General features: G+C 39.0%; 4 protein-coding genes across 4 annotated transcripts in view; 1 reads left to right on the top strand and 3 right to left on the bottom strand.

Annotated features, from left to right (window-relative positions):
• Positions 1-5855: 5855 nt before the first annotated feature.
• On the bottom strand, positions 5856-6928 carry LOC103980500 (uncharacterized). Its single transcript, XM_018824873.2, has one exon. It carries the CDS (start codon positions 6868-6870, stop codon positions 6025-6027), a length of 846 nt encoding a protein of 281 aa, XP_018680418.2. The 5' UTR covers positions 6871-6928; the 3' UTR covers positions 5856-6024.
• Positions 6929-8667: 1739 nt separating this feature from the next.
• Positions 8668-10207, top strand: LOC103980214 (transcription factor PAR1-like). Its single transcript, XM_009396532.3, has one exon. The coding sequence runs from the start codon at positions 9568-9570 to the stop codon at positions 10012-10014; it is 447 nt and encodes a 148-aa protein (XP_009394807.2). The 5' UTR covers positions 8668-9567; the 3' UTR covers positions 10015-10207.
• A 1554-nt stretch (positions 10208-11761) lies between these two features.
• LOC103980217 (cytochrome P450 CYP72A616) lies at positions 11762-14443 on the bottom strand. Its single transcript, XM_009396537.3, has 5 exons — positions 13984-14443; positions 13605-13825; positions 13253-13497; positions 12744-13128; positions 11762-12365 (listed from the first exon to the last, which is right to left on the bottom strand). The coding sequence occupies exons 1-5, from the start codon at positions 13994-13996 to the stop codon at positions 11940-11942; spliced, it is 1290 nt and encodes a 429-aa protein (XP_009394812.2). The 5' UTR covers positions 13997-14443; the 3' UTR covers positions 11762-11939.
• Positions 14444-16747: 2304 nt separating this feature from the next.
• The window catches only part of LOC135634694 (cytochrome P450 CYP72A616-like), a 2428-nt gene continuing 1126 nt past the window's right edge, over positions 16748-18049 (bottom strand). Inside the window, exons 3-5 of the mRNA XM_065145209.1 lie at positions 17901-18049; positions 17385-17769; positions 16748-17312 (exon numbers count right to left, since the gene is read on the bottom strand). The exon at positions 17901-18049 is cut by the window's right edge and continues 96 nt beyond it. Of these exons, the coding sequence (XP_065001281.1) occupies positions 16875-17312; positions 17385-17769; positions 17901-18049 (972 nt within the window). The 3' untranslated portion in view covers positions 16748-16874. The remainder of the gene's footprint in view (positions 17313-17384; positions 17770-17900) is intronic.

Below are 18049 nucleotides of genomic sequence, written 5' to 3'. Positions count from 1 at the left end.
ATTATTTTAGTTGGTCTGCTAGGATTAATCTTGGACGAGTAATTTACAAACTTACTGAATATAGTACAATCCTCTTTTAATCTCTCAAGTAATTAAAAGTGATACAAGAAAATTTGATGATCGAATGATATACGATTCTTGTCATACATGGATATATCAATACCTCCATATCAGTATAATATTCATCAGAATACCTTGACATTATTATTTAGTCTGATCTCTGTGAACACACACCCCATTAAAAGTTCTATAACATAACACCTAAATGTAGATTAACTATAACCACATACCTACTGCACTTAGTATTTCTCTCTCAAGCACCCTCTAAGCAGCGATCTGTCTCTCTTCCTTTCCTATACTTGGACTCTCCACTATCTTTCTCTTTTCACCCATTTAATATACATTCCTCTTTATACTCTATCTTAAAAGATAGAGAATGGCTAAACAAATGGAACCACAAAGTATCAAAACAGATGGGGGTAGAATTCAGGAATGAAGTGTGGATGTTACAAAAGGAAAACATGCATGCAAAAGAAACTTCCAATCGAGTGAGATTAATTGTCTCGCATCCAGGCATGCATGCTGGTTGGCATGACCTGATGAGCACAGACAGATTTTGCCCTTCACTTGGATGAAGCCAAATCACTCGTACGCTGCACGACATTTCTCGTTGTTTATTTGTAGGTAAGTTAAGCTTTGACAGAGTAATTAATATTTATATCAGAGACAGCAGTGCCAAACTGTATCCCATAGAAGAGCAAACACCACTTGACATTGTGACATTTGCCTGCTATTATCGTCTCGATAGCTAATTAATTGGACTTGTTTAATTTGTCCCACCACAATTAATCGATGTTGAAGATATCATTTTGGTCACCAATTTGTCTCAGGAATAGATGCAAACTAATGACTATAGTTCAATAGAAAATATAAGATGATGAATTTGAATCGATATAGTTAATATATATAACCATTGTTATTTTAATTTATCATTTTTTTTATCTCATATAAGTAAATATTTTCAACTTGTTCTGATATTTATATGTGTGATTAAATATTTTCACCAATTTTTTTGTTTTTTAGTTTGTCTATGATAATTATGGTTATTATGTCCATCTCGTCTCAATCTTTATAAATTTTAAATATGGACTCATTTTGATCAAATTATTTATATATGAGTCACATCAGTAATTTATAATGATGAGTTTAAATTGATCAAAGTTAATATTATCATGTCGGATACCAATTTAATCCAAATATTTAAGTTTTTAATTCATAGTTCATAGCCCAGTATATACAAATAACCTAACTCTCTCGATCATTAGCACTATATAATTATTCTCTTATTTTATCTCATACATATCAATATTTTTAATAAATATTAAATTTTTTAACCCCTCATCCTAGTCAAATGTGAAAAGCACGTGAGGGAAAAACCCTCACGTTGGATGCAGTATATATTATTGAATTGCATCGTAAAAGATTCTGATTACAGTCACTGTGGTATTGTATATTTATACAGCAATTGATTCCCCTGCATGAATCAAGGTAATTCAAATCATAAATTAATGTGAGATCATAATATAATTCTTTATCAATCATTGGTATCATTATTTACTTCTATTAATGATCTTCTTTTTTTTTTATTCAGTGATTCTCTGTATGCCTCAACCTTTCATCGTAGATTCTAATCTTTGAACAATGTAACTAGAACACTTTTGGAGTAAATGGCTTTGTAATAGAACAATCTACTAGTTGATCTATAGATAACATCTTGATCTATGATAAAGTGAAAATTGATAGCAATATGTGTCATGAAAGAATAAAATATTGAATTGGATTGGAGTAGATAGGTTGTACCAACTTTATCATGATATATTATTAGAGTAGATTAAGAGAAGATATTAAATTAATGAAATAAATTAGTAATCAAATTAAGTTTTACGGTAGTGATGGTAATGACACGATAGTCAACTTTTTTGGTGGACCTTACGATAATGTTCAAGTTTCAATTGATAGGATTTGATTTAAGAAAGATAATATAGTTGATGTGAAGTTACTCATTGATAGGTGGAAGAGGTATGATGCTGATGTTAAACAAGAGTAATAAGGGAGTAGAAATATATGGGAAACATAGAAATAATAGGAAATAATCTTATGGGAGTTTGGTGTGTACCAATATAAATCTAATGAAGGATGGATAGTGGCTCTCCTTATCCAAAGTAAAAAGTTTTGGAAGGAAAAGTTAGGTTTAACAAATATAACATGTCATGATATAAACATATTTTTTGTTTGATAACAAAATATCAAAAAATATTATGTTTAAGAGAATATCTAATAAAGATACATAATTTGGATCTTGGTGTATATTAAGCGTAGCGGTAAAGTCAAGAATAACATAAACAACTAAATATATGTAGTTTGTGAATGTTTAAGAATTTTTTAAAAATTATTTGAATAGTGATTAATGTTACCGGATTAAATTGAGCATCTAGTTGATTAGGTAAATAACCATTTGAAAACTACTTGACTAAAAAGAGAGTAGTATGGAGGGTTGTACGAGGATGAGATTATCGGGTGATAATGTTTTCATTTGGTAGTACCAATTAGTTGAGGTGTGCATAGTGATGATTTAAGATGATCTATACTATAGGTTGAGAGATAAATTGTTAGGACTTGGTATTTACTAGTATATTATTTTAATAATGGACTAGAAAAAGTTTTTAATTATTTTTTTAAATGATCAGAGATTGATATATCTTCATATTTTTATTTGAGAGGATAAATACAGGCATATTTAGTGAAATAATATAAAAATGATATAAAACCTAAAATTATCAAAGAAAATAATTGGGGTAGGATCCTAGACTAAATGATTTCAAGTGATTTGGAACAAGAAATTGATGACATTCTAAAAGATAATTAGTAAATTTTATTACTAAAACAAAAGTCATAATGAGTAACAACTTTTATTAACTTAGAAATTAGAAGAGAGTAGCAAGAGATTAACTATTGTTGAATAGAGAACGATGGATGATGAAAGTAATGATGACATCAGTTAGAGTAGCTATAAAGACAAGGGCGACTGATAGGATGAGTTGTGAATTACTAGCTAGAGTCACTAGTGGTTATTATCTTTATTTTGATTTTTGACCAAAGTTTCATCCAAGAAATGAATCAAGAAAGAACACAATATGATTATTATTTTATTTATAAAATAAAAAAATAATATAAATGAGATTCTTTTTTTATACGAGGTGCATACAAAATATGATCGAATTTAAAATTGATCATTTGTGAATTAAGTATCATAGAATCAGTATATGATAGGGATTCCATTATCATCTATGATGATGATATCTTCATTGCTACTATAATTAAAGTCATAGAAAGATTTTATTCGTTAGAGATAATGTGATATGAAGCACCTAAATCAGCAATCCAATTACCTAGATGAGTAGTTGGATTGGTTATGATTGGGTGTTACATTAAGCTCAACTAATATCGATAAACTTTTGTCATATGTCTAACTTTGTCATAAAGTTGACTAATGATTTTTTGCTAATTATTATTAAAATATCATAAATCATCATAATGATTATTAGGGTTGAAGTTATTTCATATGTAATTCTGGTTAGAGTTACCATCATATTTAAAGAGTTGATGGTATAAAGGAGGATAATGACTCCGTGAGTTACCCATGTGTCTAGAAAGCACATTATTTACCCCTTTATGGAAGTTTTTATTATTTTGATTACTTTTTATTTTGGACTTATGGTTGAATTGAGTTGTAATTACTAGCGTTGTCTTTCTTTCTTTACGTTTTAGATATGTTTCGTGCTGAAGTAATTTGTTGTATAGTTTTTAAAATGACATTGATGAGTCACCAAGATAATTAAGAGTGTGAATGGTGATTTGGCTCAAAGATAAAAGGTTAAATCATTTATAATAATTTTAAAATTTGAATATTATTAGTAAGAATACTTTTCTCTTAGATTATCAGAGTGATTAACAAAAATGATCTCTAACTTGGACCATGCTTATGTTATAACGCTACATGAATCATGCTACATGAAGAGATTAGTGATGATATAAAACTAATAATTAAAGCTTAAATAGCTTGTTAGATAAGATGATTTTAATGTAGTCATAATTTATTATTATGACTTATCATTGAGATTGATTATCATGGTATTTGAATTAGTTAAAATGAACAACAGAAAGAGTCATCAATATAACTCTAGATCATATCCAAAGAGATAGAGGTTAGTAAATTATACTCATTAAGATATATAATTATCATATTTTGTGTGCTTAAAGAGTATTAATTAATGATATTAATGGATATAAATTATCTAAGTTGAGGCGAAAAGTTATTTTTGGATGAAACAATAACCGAATCTTCGGAGTTGGAGGAGGACATGATGTATATTTGAATTGAGAGATATGATGTGGTTGAAGGGTAGATCAGTCATTTCAGGAGTTCGAGGAGGGACTTGATCCAACTAGATCGGTGGGTTTGAGCTCTAGGCTTCGAATGTTGGCCTTTCAGTTCACGTCTTTGAAGAATGAGAGCAGTGGGATGATTGGGCAGCGCAAGAGATTTGGTGGGATCGTCGGCAGATTGGCAGCAGCGACCGTGGGGCCACGGCGCTCGTACGGTGGGTCACAGAAGGTGATGATGCCACAGAAGAAGCCGGCGAGGAAACACCTTCCCTTCTCCTGGAGGAGAGGCCGCATGCGGTGGGAGGAGGAGTGGCCGACAGAAGGCAGTCGGAAGGCCGCCTACGGTGGGAAAAGGAAGGCAGTCGGGAGGCTCCCTGCGGTGGGAGGATGTGACTGCCTGATCTCTTGATCTGCGGTGGTGAGAGATGGCCGCTCGGGAGGGGGGGTTGAACGGTGAAGAAAGACGCCGACGAGAGGACGCTGTCGTTGCTGCAGCGACGGGGCAGCAAGGGGATTAAGAGGAATCAGGGAGATCGATCGACCAGAGTCGCTGGTGACTGTGCTGAGCGGCGGTGAGGCGGAGAAGGTTCGTCGATTGCTGTCGCGTGTAGAGGCTGTCAACCGAGCTGGAGCAATCATAATCGCTGCAGGGATGCTGATCGCTGCGGAGGAAGGAGGGATTCTGATCCCTGGGAACAACTAGATCAGTAGACGAGATCCTGATCACTGGATCTACAGCGGAGAAGAACAGAGGATGATTGCGAGGGAAGATGACAGGAGACCTATACTTAGCAGTGCTCTTTGAATTGTATTTAAATTATATTATAATAAACTATGTTTACATTCACTGTAGTGCTATATATTCGGATTGATTCCCGTAAACAAAGTAAACGAATCAAGATAGATGATCATGAATTGATTGAGAATCGTGATACATCGAGAATTCTTATATTTATTTATATCCTTATTTATTTATTTTTTTTTATCACTGATCCTTATTTCCTTCTGTCAGCTATTTTCTATCATGCATAACATACACAGAAACACACTCCATTTCTCGATTGTAGTGAAACTGACGATTGATACCCCAATCAACGTGCCAACTTGGAGGTTTCCTCGAAGACCTTTGGTCTCATGCACACATTCTATGGAACTAAATCGCGTTCTACAGAAGCAAGGTATCGTTGACTCTTCCTTGGAGCTGCGTAGAGGAAACCTAAGCTCTCGTTTGCAAGTAGAGGCCATCGGTGGCATTCTCATGACATCTAATGTGCTATCACTTTCCTAAGTTGTGACATCTCAATAATGCACCCTTTTTTATTACTTTTCAAGAAAAAAAATCATCTACTCTCGAAAATTATATTTGAAATGGATATGTCCATCAATGCCCACATAATAAACAGATCTCCTTCTCCATTCAATTATCTTTATTTTTAGAAAGTAATTACAAATAATATCAATTTACAATGTCCACTTGCGCCAATGATTGCACGCTCTGTCTCCGGTAAGCTCCCAGCTAAGGCCTTCCATGAAACGTGAATGACTCCAACGCTCTCATCGCAGCCTTCTCTCTTTAGCTCACGTGGCCTGCCTCACCTCCGCCGAACTCGACGTGGAGTTGAGAGATTCCATGACGTAACCTGTCTCCGGCGCGTGGAACGCGGTGTACACCTGCCGGACCGGCGAGCCCAACGCGTCGTCCACCGTCGACTCCGACCACCGCTCTCTCATTCCTCGGTTCAGCCTCGCGATGAACCCGTTCCGCCGGACCTCGCAGTACTGTAGGAATTCGGCAGACCAGTATGAAGAAACGTTGCACGTCTTGTTAGAGCTCGGAGGGAAGCCCGCCGCCACGGCGAGGTAGTCAGCTACGGCTTCCAGTAGCTGCGACGGGGCCGCCTGCTGAGCGTCCCACAGCATGAGCCGGGCCACCGCCCGGTGCACCTCCGAGGCCAAGGCGCCGTCCCCGTCGGCTTCTGACATGAGGCTCGGGCTCAGATGGATGGTGTAGTCGCCGGACCCGGAGCCCGGGTTGACCGACGTGACCGAGTCAAGATCGTTGCTGGCGAGGTGCAGGGTTATGTGGCTGATCGGCTTTCGAGGATAGGCGTCCTCAGGGTAAAGAGCTTGCTCGACGAATCGACTCGCGTGGTGAACGATCCGATTGGCTCTGCCGTTGGACACGAAGTTGAGGTCGAAGCGGCGGCCTGCGCGAGATCCAACCGCAGAATTGACGATGGATATGTCGATGTTCATGGAGGCTTCATGGTTTGCCCAAAGAGAGATGGCCACAAGCGTGAGGAGTACAGTCATACGGGTGAGGATGGTCAAAGTAGAAGCGGCGGTGTTGATTCCGGTTTCTTCAGCCAAGGAGGAGGTGGAGGTGGTGGCGGGAGAGGAGAGGTGTGGCTCCTCTATGTCCATCGACACGTTTCGGAAAGCTCAAGACTCAATTTGGACACCAAACTAATTAATAGGAAAGCTCGAGATTCAATTTGGACACCAAACTTATATATATATATATATATATATATATATATATATATATATATATATATATATATGCTAAGAAAAATACATTATCAATATTGGTCAAAGATTTATTAAATATAAAATTTACAAATAATATGAAATAAAAATATTTTAAATTGATTAAACTAATAATTAGAGGATACCGAGCCGACTATTATTTAAGCTGAACCAATATGAAATCACCAAATTCAATTTAAATTAAACTGAAATTGTTCAAATCTGGCTTGAATTGGAGTGAAATTATTTAAATTCGACTCGAACCAAACTAAAATGAATAGTATCAGACTTGAACTAATATCAATTTATCTTGAACCGATTAGAAATAGGATTATCAAAATTTAGAACAATATCAATACTAATCTAAATACAAGGCATGAAATTCAATAAATTGGGCTTAAAATTCTATTCAAACAGTCAAATGAACATTAATAAACAATCAAAATTGATAACCAAAAGCATGAATATTATATACAAAACTCTAAATATAGTTTATTAAAGGTTAAAATAATTAACTGAATCTGAGCATGCATCTGGCATTCATACGACCAAAAATTCATGAAGCATTAAGCGATAATACCAGTTAAAATATTTTGAGATTTAAATTAAAGAAAAAGTAGGATCACCCACCTATAGCTGAAGATTTCAAAAAAAAAGATTAAAATAAATATCTTATTTGGGATATTAAGATAGGAAATGATTAAAATTTCTAATAAAAATACATGGTTTATGAAGATAGATATTTTAATCCAGAATAAGAAATATTAAATAATTGGGGAGATCGGAGACTGTGCGATCCAACGATGACGCATGTAATATTATAATACCCAAACTGTCCTCCCCATTACATGCAAATAAATATAAAATATCCATTTTGTCTCGATGGCTTTGACGTAATTTGGGATCGGGTCTTGCGTGGAGTCGAGTGGGCTGCGTGTTTAATGTGACCTGGCAATTGGTAGGATAAAGCTGGCAACTGGTCGGGTATGTAACCTGTCCTGTGGGAGCTTCGCAATAATAGAGTTATTTATGATCCACCGTCGATATATTTACATACGAAAATATCCACGTGGTTCCGTGAGACATACGTTGTGTAAGGTGGACTCGTGCATTGCACGAAGTAAATAATAGTTGTCACCGTCACCCGTTGTGCTTATTTTTTTGATGTCTTGATCTAATAGAGTATTCCTTTTTCCTATTTCGTCATTTCCGACTCATCTCACCGACAGAGCGAGCGTCCGCACAAGGACCGAGTGAGTAGTGATCCATTTCATGAGCCACCGAACAATAAGACGGTCTAACCAGACTCGCTGCTTTCTCGATTTTAAGATGGTTGGAGGTTGGACATTCTACTCACGCAATGGTCATTTCTTCTTTAAGGAGCCATCAACTCGTTAAAGCGTTTCTCAGTTGTGTACAGACATCATCAGGAACCTGTTAAATCAACCAGTGTCTCGTCTTCATGCTTCGGATTTCAAGAAGACGAAAGACATCTGTGTTTCCTGTGCTTTGGGTTTAAGCATTTGCCGAGAAATGACAGGAAGTAGTCCGAATCTCACCATCCCTGAGATCGAAACCACTTAATCTGACATGCAACATCCACAAGCACTGCCCTGGAGGACGGACACCGGGTGAAGCAGGCCGGAAGCACGAAGCTACCGCGAAAAGGAGCGTAGCAGCAGCAGGAAAAGCTCTCGCCGACAACACCAGACACCAAGAAACCACGGCCAGTCGCTTGGCCTCCTGCCCACATGCACAGTGTGCATTATAGAATGGAATCCGCCGCCGCCATGCATGTTCTCTCGCCCGCGGGCGCGCGGCTCAAACCCCCCTCTTCTTCCTTCTCCTACTCGTCGGCTCAGGGAGCACCGCCGGTGCCTGCATCCCCCGGCAGCACATGGGCGGTAGGTTCATGGCATCATGTGATGGCATGTGCCTGCCATGTCTCTAATACGGGCTGCAGGTCTCGAACCGCTTCCTTTGGCTTTGTTAGAGGTCTGCCTCCACCGCTGGGATTCAGACGAGCGGCTGTCGTGGCCTCAGCGACGCATGTGGAGGCCGGAAATGGTATTGGGTTGGTGTTGAGGGTGACACTGAACTGTGAATTGTGCGGCCATCATGTGGGAGACGTCATAGCAGTCACATGGACGGACGGGAGTGAAGTCCGGAAAGCCAGAGGGAGCACTTACACAGGGTATGAGATTTGTCCACGCAAACAAGCGATCACATCCATCGAGCGAGCTCCGAAGGCTTAGTACGTAAACAATGACGTACTTCTCTCTCTCTCCCCTTTATGATGCAGTTGAGCACTTCCAGATGCTAAACACAGTTGGCGAACACCAACTGAGCCCAGCCATTAGCCCCAGCAAAAGCCCCGACAAAACACATTCTGCTGCACAGTGTCTCCAGCCAGAATCTAAGCGAGCCAATGCCAGCAAGTGACATTTATTTTGAGCATAAATCCCAATCCAGCAACGTTATCTTCCATCCCTCTCTACTCTCCGATTCCTTAGTTTATATATATGCCTCCAACCTCTGTATGTGTGTGTCTCTCTCTCTTTGCCTGCTGCACGACAAGATAACTTGCATTCCATGGACAACCACAGCACCCATGGTGTCTTCTCTTCTAAGCATGTCAATGCCAGCCTCGCCGAGAGAAGTCAGCGGATAAAGATGGCGGCAGAGATGGGGCTCGTTCGGTCCTCCCGCGGCCGTCACTGGAGCCGCGCCCTCGGCCGGCGCCTCCTACAGAGGGAAGGGATAACTGGCTGCGGGTGCAAGAACGCAGCACTGTCGACCTCGTCAAATGTGTTCGAGGATTTGGGCGTAAGGGAGATCGAGGACGAGGCGGCGGAGATAGGGACGCGGGTAAGAGCACTGCAGAGGTTGGTCCCTGGAGGAGAGGAGTTAGGCTTGGAGCGGCTGTTCGAGGAGACGGCCGACTACATCGAGGCGCTGCAGGGGCAGGTGAGCGCGATGAGGGCCATGTCATGCTTGCTTGATGGGTTGGAGAGGGAGAAGAGGATGATGGGCAAATGAGAGTTGTTCTTGATATGTTTCCTCTCTCTCTCTCTCTCTCTCTCTCTCTCACTCACTCATATAGGAGACATCCATCCATCTCTACCCACAAGTCACCAGGAGTAATACGTTCTTCAACCTGTGAAATGGCTTCGTGTATCATGTAACATCACAATGCTATAAGAAATAAATGAACGAAATGAGATGTTGATGACGATGATGAATGGAATAATTCATACAAAATGGTGGCGAATTGATTCCATACAGAATTTGGAGCTGCTCCCAACTTTTTATTTCCTTCCTTCTAAGAACCATAAAAATGAGAGATTTGGCAATAAATAGTTATTTTTATTTTTTTTTAGTGTTTGTTAAGTATTTGGATAAATTATATCAAGAAGTTATATTATAACAATAATCATCAAAATTTTGAAGCAAATTTCAGTTGCGTTTTTGTAAACATTTTCATTAATTGATGACTCCTTAAACTTTAGCTACAGTTTCGACGTTCCTTCGTTGTTAATTTCCATCTATAATTTTAAGAAAAAAAAATCAATATTCTGTATTTTTTGTCAACTGACACCTAAATTTGTTCTTCGAAGTGATGCCAATTAATAGTTTAGTTTTCTTATTAGGTCGGGTGATGCCAATTAATATCAGAGCCGAACCCGAGGAGAAGATTAGATAGGGTTCTAAACCGAGATATCCCATTCAATTAACAAGTAGGTAAAAGACAGGCTTCCCTTAACCTATAGAACAAGCATCGAGAGGACCACTGCCGAAGCTCACAAGAGCCAATACCATGGCATCTTTCACTGTCTGCATCCGGCAACTGAGTCATGTCCTTCGAAGTGGACCTCATCGAACATACAAGGCAAGAAGGTGAGGGAAGCAGGAAAAGCTGTGCATGAAAAGGTCGGAAAGATTCATAGGTCTCACAATCTCATTACGTTCAAGCCTGAGTAGGACCGCAGCTTTCTCTCGTCTTGATCTTTTCCGCCGTCGTAAGGCATCTCACCGAAGAGGGTCTCGCTCCCTCCCTCTCCGCTCCAGGCCAAGCCACATGGTGTTGCCCTCGATGGGCGCATCATTCTTTTGCCTCGGCCCGCCATGTAAGTGTTCCCTGGGATCTCCCTTACGCTCGTACAGATTTCTCCAAGACAGGATGATGACACACTACATCATGTTTTGTTACTGTTTTATGATTACCAGATCGGACAATTAATGTGGATTTTACTTATGTTTAAATGGATAGCCTTGTGATAAATTGTTGCCCAGTTTCCAGTAATCTAAATACATGAAGTGATCATAGTCTTTGTTGGCGTTCCTACAGGTTCTTTGATATGGTAACATTCCCTTCTTCATGGCCTTGACAACTGTTCATTTGTATTTTGCCTAAACATAGAAAAATATCTTATGCTGCTTGCATTTTTGCCAAATGCAAAACCCATCTGCAAGACAACCGAATTTGTATAGGTGATTTGTATGAAATTTCTTATTATACCTTCAATTAATGAAGAAATAGCTTTCAAATGGGTAACAAGAATCTTACTATTTCAACCACAAGACCTGGAACAATTCCAAATTTAAAAGCAGTGAAGCATCAAGAAAGCTTTTCCATATACAAGGGCATGAGAGTATATCCCACTGATATCTCTCTCTGTTAGACAGATCCAACATGCCTTCAACAGAATGACTCACCTTTGAAGCTGCTGGGATTGACCATTCATTCCTCTCTACAATATTAGCACAACTTTTTGATACTGATGAGTCAAAATAGAATGTCTCATACTTAGCATTATAACTGATCTTTAGCATTTATTTATGTACATGACTTTTACATGATCACCATATATTACACAACAAGATTGTTCTATAGTCAATTTCATATGCAACGATCATTTCAACCAAGTCCTTGACCAACAGAATGATCAATGTATAAAGATGATTCAAAGTTTGTGCAGACTCAATTGAGCACCGTGTTGAGGTTGAAGAGTTACAAACGTGCGCGGAGCATGAGTATATGCCGGTGAGAGCTCAAACGAAAACTGCTGAAGAATCATACACAAAGCAGTTTTTGCTTCAAGCAACGCAAAATTCTGACCAATGCAAACCCGAGGGCCCCCGCTAAACGGAAAGAATGCAACTTGGTCTTTAGATGCCTTTGCGATCCCTTGAGCAAATCTTTCTGGTTTGAACTCACTTGCATCTTTGCCCCAGAGATCCGGGTCATGGTGAATGAAAACTATGGGCACCATGAGCAATACTCCCGGTGGGTAAACTATGTTTCCAAGTTTCATTGTCTTGTATGCTATCCTCTGTATCAGAATTGCTGGTGGATATAGTCTCAGAACCTCATATAGTATCATTGTCACCTGCCAAATAAAGTTTGGACTTAGATGATACTTTCATTCTCATTCTCAATTGTTTGGATGCTAGATTAACATGATATGTTCTGATGAAAGGAACAGAAACAAGAAAAATCTGCAATACTATAGTTGCAAATGATTTCAAGTACATCTTACTCGAAACATGCAAATGCTATAAAAAACAGGCTGAGAATTGATACAACAATTTGTTTTCTGTAATGCAGCACTATAATGTCATTTTGAGATGGACATTGCCTAATGCTTGGATTTTATAGAAAGCAGGATGCTAATAAGTAACATAATTAGTTCAGACCACACAATCAAATCTCAGAGACAAACATTTGGAAGTGTACTCTTCAAATTTGATGCAGGAACAATACTTACAATCTTTAAGTGGCTCAAGCCATCGAAGTCTGGTTTGTTTTTTCCAAAGGCCTGTAGAACCTCTTCTCTAGCCCTTACTTGCCACTCAGGATGCATGCTCAGCACCACCATTGTCCATGTTAGCAATGTGGAAACCGTCTCTTGTCCCGCAAAGTAAAATAGCTTACATTCTTCAACCACTTCATCAGAAGTCATCCCGGCATTCTTGTTCCCATGTTCCTGGAAGTGTTGTAAATTGGACTCCATCAACAAGTCCAAGAGGTCATTGTTGGTTGCTTCACCAGTTCTCATAGCTTCCTGTCTCTCCTTTATTATACCTCGTAGAAGTGATCGAACCTCTCTATTAATCGCATTTATTCTGTTATTCTGTGGGGTAGGCAGAAATCTGCACTGCAGGCAACAATCAGCAACAAAACAGATCTCGCAATGGTGGCAAATGCAAAAATTCGAATGTCTGCAAGAGAATAGTCTTTGTTCTTCAACTGAAACTTGGGAGAGAAGGAAATCACCTGTAACCAGGGATATACGCCCTCTGGATGGCATGGAACACGAGTTGAGTTAGCTCAACTTGAAGTTGGAAGATTCGTCTACCTTTTTCATAGCTGCTACCGAAAGCTGCGCGTGAAATGACGTCTCCAGTGAAGCTTTGGAGATCAGGCCAAACATCTAATTCACAGGATCCCTCCTGGCCGACCAAATTCTCCCATCTGCCGACGAGATCACCACAAGAAGCAGAGAACGCCGGCAACATTCGCTGCGAATTACAACAAAGTAAGAGGCATTTGAATTATCTAAAATCGTATGAGCCGCAAGCTAGAATTGAGATGTGTCCTAAGTGGAGAACCATGGATCATGGATTACCTTTAACTTCTCGACATGGAAAGCAGGGTTCAGAATCCTCCGGTGTTTGGCCCACTTTCCCCCATGATAGCTTATAAGTCCAGAAGCTACAGCTCGTCCGAGGGGGCTTTGACTTGCTCGTTCAAAATGACCAAACTTGTTCGATAGGATTTCCCTCACCAATTCCGGGTCCATGATCATCACCCGCGGCACAGGCCCGAACCAGGTAAAGAATGTTTTGCCTGAGTTTGAGACGCCGAATTGAACATAACACAGCGAAAGGTTTAGAAATCTATCGATCAGTCACCGATAGAATCGAACAACTTGCTGAAACACTGGGAGTTGGCAAAGCAAAAGAGGGAGAAGGGGGAGTGAGACAGCGGCGGCCGAGAGCACTTGCCGAATTCGTTCATAGCGGCGCGGAGGAAAGGCGCGACGCGAGGGATGATGTGGTGGGACAGGGGGATGGGCTTGGAGAGCGCCTCCGCCAGGAGGCGCCGGTCCTCCTTGATGTCGCCGCGGATGAAGCGGTAAGGGGTGCCTCAGAGTCCCTGCGCCCGGAGCAAGCGCTCCTGTCGCCTGGGCCTCCACCATGCCCAGTTCAGCGTCCACACCGCGCAGGCCAAGAGCAGCACCCATCCCAAGCTCCACAGCCCCTCCACCGACACAGAAAGCCCCATGGGATACTGCAGCAGGGAGGCAGACGCGAGAAGGCTGCAGCGTCCCGGTGGTGGATTTAGTTCCTGTAGCACGAGCTAATCTCATGGTGAACCGGTTGATCTCGAGGTAGCGTGACTCCAGTCGTCGCGACCGTCGCCATCGGCGCTGGTTTTCCATGCCGCGTGCGATGGAAGGGATAAACAGCCGGACCACCACACTTTGTTTCTTTCTTGTGGTCTCTATCTTAACAATGCCGGTTCAAACTGAAACTTGTACATGATGAGGGGTTCTCCTGTTCTAATGGTGTGACCATTAGTCTATCCAGTATCTGTTTAGCTGAGCAATCATTCCGAGCTTTCTCTTCTCTTCAAGGTGAGACTCATCCAATCTATCTTTAATTCTAGCGTCCAGAAATGCTATAAAAATTCTGTATCAATAATTTAGTTGTTATTAGGAAAAAATATCGATTCAGAGGTAGTGTGCATAAGAAATCTAATATGATCGACGAAAGATTTCAACACTCACTTGAAAATTCAGGTTGACTCGAATATACGCTATGCAATCGATCTTTATGATGAGCGCTCGTTATCGAATGAGATTTTTGATGCTCAAGTCAGTAATCAATAAGGATATAGTAATATTAATAAATAATAATTAATCTCGATTTGAATGATTCGATGATTTTTTATAAAAAAATTTATTGAAAAAATATTTTTAGATATGAGCAAAATATTCTTTTAGTATTTGTCTCTTATCGTCGTCTTGTGTAAAACACTTACCTTTAAATTTTTGGTAAAAATTAATTAGGTTAAATCCTATGTTCCTCAATTTATTTTTGTATCATGAGCTTTCTAAAAAGAAAGGTAAAAAAAATTACCTTACCTGAGAATTATATTACACCTTTGTCGTACTCCCAAAACAATTTTTAAGAAGTATGAATCAATCTTAAATCAAACAATTTTTATCGACCATTCACAAGCCAAATCCACTATCCAAGATAAAATTTAAAGACACAAAAAATTAAATTTTTATACACATATATGTATAGTTTATAATCATTCATCGCATCACTTGATAATTCTATAAAACCTAAAAGCAACTCAAAAATCATTAACAATCACCTATAAACCCATAAGAGCAAGAATTACTATAATTATAAAATCAATCATTTACCATAAGTTCATATCAATACAAAACTTTAAACTTAGCATTCTAAGCTTCTAAATATGAGAGATCTTAAAATCTTTACAATATCAATTCATATTTGTTTGAATAATATTATAAGCAAAGTATATTTTTATAACAATATCATATCAAATCATCAAAGACTTATCAAAATCTTCTAACATTTTACCGTCTCGACCCAAGCCTAACATTAGGATGAGTGACAAACTAAAATTAAAAAAATTACATATTAATAGAGTGAGCTATAAGGTTCCGTAAGTGACTAATATATCCATGAGTGATAAATTAAAATTAAAAAATTACATATTAATAGAATGAGCTATAAGGTTCCGTAAATGACTAATATATCCATGTTGAAGAGATGACAGATCATTTGACCTAAAAATCAAGGTGTAAGGTAGGGATACAAAAATTATATATATATATATATATATATATATATATATATATATATATCATTTCATTAAAAGTATACTTAATAAGGAAGTAGATACTAATTAAGATAAGCTGCTAAAAAGTTATATATAAGCTGCTCAATATTAAGGTGTTTAAGTGTATAATTTGATATTTTCAGTGATTTGTTCATAAAGAACATATAGGAATATATAAGCAGATACTTTGAGTATACTAACTTAACTATTTTGACTAGTAGTTTAGATCAAACAAAATTAATAGACCAGCTAACCCATTAAACCTACGTCGTGATATTACATAATTTTTTTTCAAGTCAATCTTTAAGAAATCTCATCAAGCTAGACTCTCGACCCTATAATACATCTTCGATGCTCAAGTCACATCTTCGATAACACAATATTGATTTCAAATAAACCAAACTAATTGAACAAGGTCTATTTTTCTTTAGTTTATCTCGGTGTACCAAGGTGATTCCTTTTATAGTGGAGTCTGGAGGGTCGGTCACTATCTGAAAGGTAGTTACACTCGTTGGTTGTAACTACTTATAACATATATTAGACTGTTTTGTTAATTAATCATGTCGTTCATACGATGATGCATACATATAGACATAGAATTATTGTTGGATAATGCATAATATTGACTATTAAAGCGGTGACACATCAAATGTATATAATGCTAATATGTTAATCACATCATATCTACTGTAAGTCCAATAATAATAATGTCATAAGGATTTGGATATTATGAATCTTTGAGAACTTAATTAAATATATTAAATATGTGTATGGGTACATAAGATAAGTGATAAAGTTTTTTTTTCTGTAAATTTGAAATAATAAATAATTTTTCATAAAGAAAGCAGATTATTTGGAAAAACATGGCTCAACGTTACGAGGAGAGCCTCATTATTAATCACCACTTCCTTTTTCTAAGCCAAACTACAAATAGTCTATTACATTATGCAGTAGATAAAGCATTAAAGCATTAAAGCATCGCAGAACCATAATCTCCCAAGTGAGATTCTGCTTGTTACGAGACGACTCCGAGTTTGTGCAACCTCAGTGGAGCACCATGTTGAGGTCGAAGCGTGACGACACTGTGAGGAGCATGAGCATACGATGGTGAGAGCTCAAACCAAAATCTTTGAAGAATCGTACTCAATCCCATCTTAGCTTCCAGCAACGCAAAATTTTGACCGATGCAAACGCGAGGACCCCCGCCGAACGGAAAGAAAGCAACCTGATCTCTCGACGCCTTTGCTATCCCTTCCGCGAATCTCTCTGGTTTGAACTCACTTGCATCTTCGCCCCACAAGATTTGGTCATGGTGAAGGAATACTATGGGCAATGCGAGCAGTGTTCCTGGTGGGTACGATACGTTTCCGATTTCCACCGTCTTGTATGTTCTCCTCTGGATGAGTAGCAGCGGTGGGTACAACCGAAGAACCTCGTATAATATCATCGTCACCTGCCACAGCAATTGTTTAGACCCTGCATTTACCTAAAAGAAAGCTGATTAGCGTAATGGCAGAGCACTCACAATCTTTAAACGGTTCAAGCCATCGAACTCTGGTTTGTCTTTCCCAAGGACCTGCAGGACCTCTTCTCTAGCCCTTTCTTGCCATTCGGGATGCATGCTTAAGACTATCATCGTCCATGTAAGCAAGACAGCAGTTGTTTCTTGCCCTGCAAAGTAGAATAACTTGCATTCCTCAACCACTTCATCGATAGTCATCCCAGCCTTCTTGTTCCCATGCTCCTGGAATTGCTTGATATTGGACTCCATCAACAAGCCCAAGAGATCTTGGCCGCTTGCTTCACCAGTTTTCATAGCTTCCTCTCTCTTCTTTATTATACCTCGTAGAAGTGATCGAATCTCTTTATTGATCGCTTTTATTCTGTTATTCTTTGGGGTAGGCAGAAATCTGTGCTACGGACAAAGCAGCAATTAGAGTCAGTAATTGCAAGAATTCTAATATTTGCAAGTTAAAGAGTATCCAGAGCCATATAGTCTTCGTTCTTCTTCGACTGGAACATGGACACAGAAGGAGCTCACCTGTAACCCGGGATATAACCACTGTGGATAGCCTGAACGACGAGTTGAGCTAGCTCGAGTTGGAGTTGGAAAATTCGTCTACCTTCTTCGTAGTTGCTGCCGAAAGCTGCTCGTGAAATGACGTCTCCAGTGAAGTATTGGAACTCAGG

This window comes from Musa acuminata, chromosome BXJ3-4 (assembly GCF_036884655.1).
Source record: "Musa acuminata AAA Group cultivar baxijiao chromosome BXJ3-4, Cavendish_Baxijiao_AAA, whole genome shotgun sequence".
Lineage (NCBI taxonomy): Eukaryota > Viridiplantae > Streptophyta > Magnoliopsida > Zingiberales > Musaceae > Musa > Musa acuminata.
This window is presented reverse-complemented; position numbering and strand designations above follow the sequence as displayed.